Raw genomic sequence first — 3,759 nt, 5'->3', positions numbered from 1 at the left:
GAGAGGGCATCATGGTGAGGCGACGTGCGTCTGCTGCACATTGAAGTGATGTGTAATTGTGGGACAGTGAAGTAAGGGTGATTTTAAGTGAGATCTAGTTATTATGAGACATTCTAGCGAGATTGAGTCGGTTTTTCAATTAGGTGATGAAAATTATTATGCAATTTCATGTTTTGCAGGCAATGGGTCAAAAAAGGATAACTGGTTCAATCTAGATGACCCTGGAATACTCAAAAGGTGTTAAGTAGTTTATGTAATTCACGATTGATCACAAGAATGAAGGTGAAAATATGTTGTGCCCATGAAGTATGTGTAATAATTTGCTATGACATGACATGATACAGACCTTGTTGATAGTCACATACACATCAATTTATGTCCATCACCTATATAAGGTCGGTCTATCATGGGGAAGTTTTGAACAATGGTGAAAGTCATAGTACCGATCATGCTGGTTATGTAATTTTTCTTTTCTTTTGAAAACCTATCTAATATATGTTTTCCTTCACGTAGTATGGTGCAACATAATAATTGTGTATTAGTATCTTTTATGAAACAAGTCATCATGGTTACATAGGAAAGCCTTGTTCATATCGAGGCTTTGTTTGGGAATCAAGGAAATCCGTACGAAATTTGAGAGATGATCATATGTAATAATTCATTTTTTAGCAAAAATGAAAATTTGACACAATCATGTGGATTAAATCTTTGAATTTAATGCGAAGACTAGTCTCGTCCCATGACCTAACTTTCTTGAATCATACACCCATGCAATCATTCGCCGGTCAACCATATGTATATCTGAATCGTAATGTTTTTGTTGTGCATTGAATTGATGTGCACATAGAAAAAATATCGAGTGGAGAAATATATATGCAATATGTGCCATTTATAGATTATTTAGAACATCCTTTAGAAGATAGACAAGATCAAGACTTTGGTGTCAGTGTTTGACCTTCTACACTATCACATGGCAAGTCAAAATAGTGAGCGTAATATCATGACTTATAGTAAGATACACTTTGATTATATAGCACTTAATGGATCATATATGTGACGTCGGTATATATATTTTGGGTGAGGCATTATTAGTACAATTTAAATATGCATTCATTGTCCACGGAAACTATACTGACAATAAATTAGATATGAAATTGCTAGTATCGATATGTCATAAATCGGATATAATATTTCATACAGAAGATACATGTCACTAGCATTTATACTCTTTTAATCATGTTTTACCATTAGAACAATATTTGCTATATGGTGATGCTATAAATATCATACCCTCCGCATCACCCTCTCCATACAAACACTCTTTCGGTATCATACCTCTCATAGTTTTATCCAACTCTCATAAGTTTTCCCCGAAAAAAGCCTCAAATTTCCTCCATGAATCAAAGAGTCAACCAGGAGTGGAACCCCTCTGAGGTAGAGGGGGCAAGATCAATCATTGATCGTCTCAACAACTACTACAACAATGATGGCACCAACCATGAGAAGATCAAGAAGCATGATATCGTGGCCAATCTCAAAGCATGGTTCCCTAGGAAGACCATGCAACAGGTAACAGACTTGTATGATGATCTTGTTATGGAGATGCATATGTTGCAGTGTCCAGAGAAGGAGTACAATGGTACCAATAGTGACCATGGTGCCATTTACACTGTGGATGGCCTTGTGAATAAAAACTTTGGATTGCAAAAGGAGGTTGCCATAGAAGGAATGGGTATTTTGTTTGGTCATCCATTGGAGACTATGCAAACCATGGAGATACAAGAAGAGGTGCATATGGTGGAGGAGAACAAGGTGCTGTTGGAGAATAAGATTTGCATCCCTCAACCAGTGCTTGCACCACGTGCCAAGGGGTATTGGACCCCAGAGGAACACAGGTTATTCATCTTTCATCCTTCCTAATTTTCCATAGCATTTAAAAAATTATTTCATTTTGATTATTCGCTTGGAGATGTCGGGTGTATTTTATTTTAATAGAAAGCATACTATTGACCATTATGTGGGTTTTCATTATCATGAATTGGAGGTTTGTTTTTTATTTTTACGTAGAAACAATAGTACCAAGATGTATTATTTTGTTTGTGAACAACCGACTTTATTTCATTATTGTGTTTCCAGTATAAATTAATACCACCCACGCTTGTACTTGCAACTAAAGATGGAGTAGTTAATTATATATTCATAGTAAAGAATGAAACTACTATTGCAAGTATTATCATGGTCTATTTATATCTATTATCAATATATGACCATGGTAGTTATGAAATTCCTTTTCATTTATAATCATCTATTATCACATATTATGTTATTAACATCGTAAAAGATAACAAAGATGTCCTTTACTAGCACAAGGGTTAATATTTGGTTACAAGTTTTAATACTCCAACTATTGCATTTTTTTCACCAATATATTAATAATCAATATGTCCTTGAAAAAATTAACCTAACTAGTTCATCTTGAACATGGTTATTCTAGGCTCTTTCTCCATGGGTTAAGTGCATGTGGTCGTGGAAAATGGAAGGACATATCAAAGTACTTCGTCACTAGTAGGACTCCAGCCCAGATTTCGAGCCATGCACAGAAGTACTTCATGAGGCTACAGAGCAAACGGTCAGGAAGCCAACGCTATAGCATCAACGACGTGGAGCTCGATGATGCTGACCCATGGAAAATCAAAAATAGCTTTAATTTATGGGAAGCACTCGCCTTGCAATCTACAATTGGTGCTGATAACCAAAATCCAAGTTTTGGTTTGCAAACTCCTTCGAGTCCATTTGTCACCATGAACAATATATTCTAGTTTGGAGTTGTCTTTCCTGAAGAAAAGGAGTTAGTAGTAGTATGTTGTGAGAATGATAAGATGTTGTCATCGTAGTAGGGGCTAGTGAACTTTGTTCCTACTAGTATACAAGTATTACTTAAACTTCCTTCAAAGTATTGTATGGCATACCATGTATAAGATGCTATGATTTAAATTATATTTAAATGTGTGTTTGGAGAGTCAACAAAATGTGTTGTTACTATTTACTATGGTTGTTGTATAAACATTGCAACTGAAATTGATGTGGTATTGGTATGAACATACCATTTTTCTCTAGGTGGGTCCTACATGTAAGGAGGTGTGACGTGACAACGCTAATAGGCTTGTCAAGAAGGTGAAAACCAGCCTCATTAGTGAAAACTAGTGTCAACCAAGCTTGGGATTGACTCTTGAACAGATTGACAAGTTGGATGTGTGCATTAACTAGTTTTGTAGTTTATCGTTGAGAGCAAAGTGGTAAGTTGAGTATTGAAAAGTGAACTAATATCAATTGGAAACGTTTATCTGAACTACATATACTGAATATACGTGTTAATTTTTTCTAAAGAACATATATAGTTGTTCCAACTCCATGGAGGCTTGAAGAAAAAAATGAAGGCTAAAGAGAAGCTTTATTTTGGAGACGAAGCGGGCATTTTGCATATTACACTTTAGTACATGATTCAATTCCATTGGACCGTAGAGTGTAAACACAATAGAATCTTGGAATGCGGTTACAGAGGCCAACTGTATCCCTAGAGCCAGCGAGAAGTTTGCGCTTGAGAAGCAAGCCTTCGGAAGAAAAAAATAGCCGATCACTTCTTAAGTTCTTATTGGTCTTTAGAGAAATTATAAGATCAATCTAAGGTTGAAAAACAAACTCACCAACACCACAAATGGTTTTTTATTTGGATCTTCAGATAGAATGTAGGGTGGTAGC

At 35.8% G+C, this 3,759-nt stretch overlaps 1 protein-coding gene across 1 annotated transcript; it reads left to right on the top strand.

Annotated features, from left to right (window-relative positions):
- Positions 1-1,349: 1,349 nt before the first annotated feature.
- On the top strand, positions 1,350-3,024 carry LOC119327404. The gene is made up of 2 exons (XM_037600513.1): positions 1,350-1,895; positions 2,495-3,024. Exons 1-2 carry the CDS (start codon positions 1,396-1,398, stop codon positions 2,817-2,819), a joined length of 825 nt encoding a protein of 274 aa, XP_037456410.1. The 5' UTR covers positions 1,350-1,395; the 3' UTR covers positions 2,820-3,024.
- The last annotated feature ends 735 nt before the right edge of the window (positions 3,025-3,759 follow it).

This window comes from Triticum dicoccoides, chromosome 7A, assembly GCF_002162155.2.
Source record: "Triticum dicoccoides isolate Atlit2015 ecotype Zavitan chromosome 7A, WEW_v2.0, whole genome shotgun sequence".
Taxonomy (NCBI): domain Eukaryota; kingdom Viridiplantae; phylum Streptophyta; class Magnoliopsida; order Poales; family Poaceae; genus Triticum; species Triticum dicoccoides.
Note: the sequence above shows the minus strand (reverse complement) of the source record. Positions and strands in the feature narration are given on the sequence as shown.

Excerpts from the sequence above, each read along its gene's own strand:
- LOC119327404 (XM_037600513.1), top strand. The coding sequence starts at position 1,396 with ATGAATCAAAGAGTCAACCAGGAGTGGAACCCCTCTGAGGTAGAGGGG. Across the intron at positions 1,896-2,494 it reads TGGACCCCAGAGGAACACAG|GCTCTTTCTCCATGGGTTAA; the intron begins GTTATTCATCTT and ends TGGTTATTCTAG.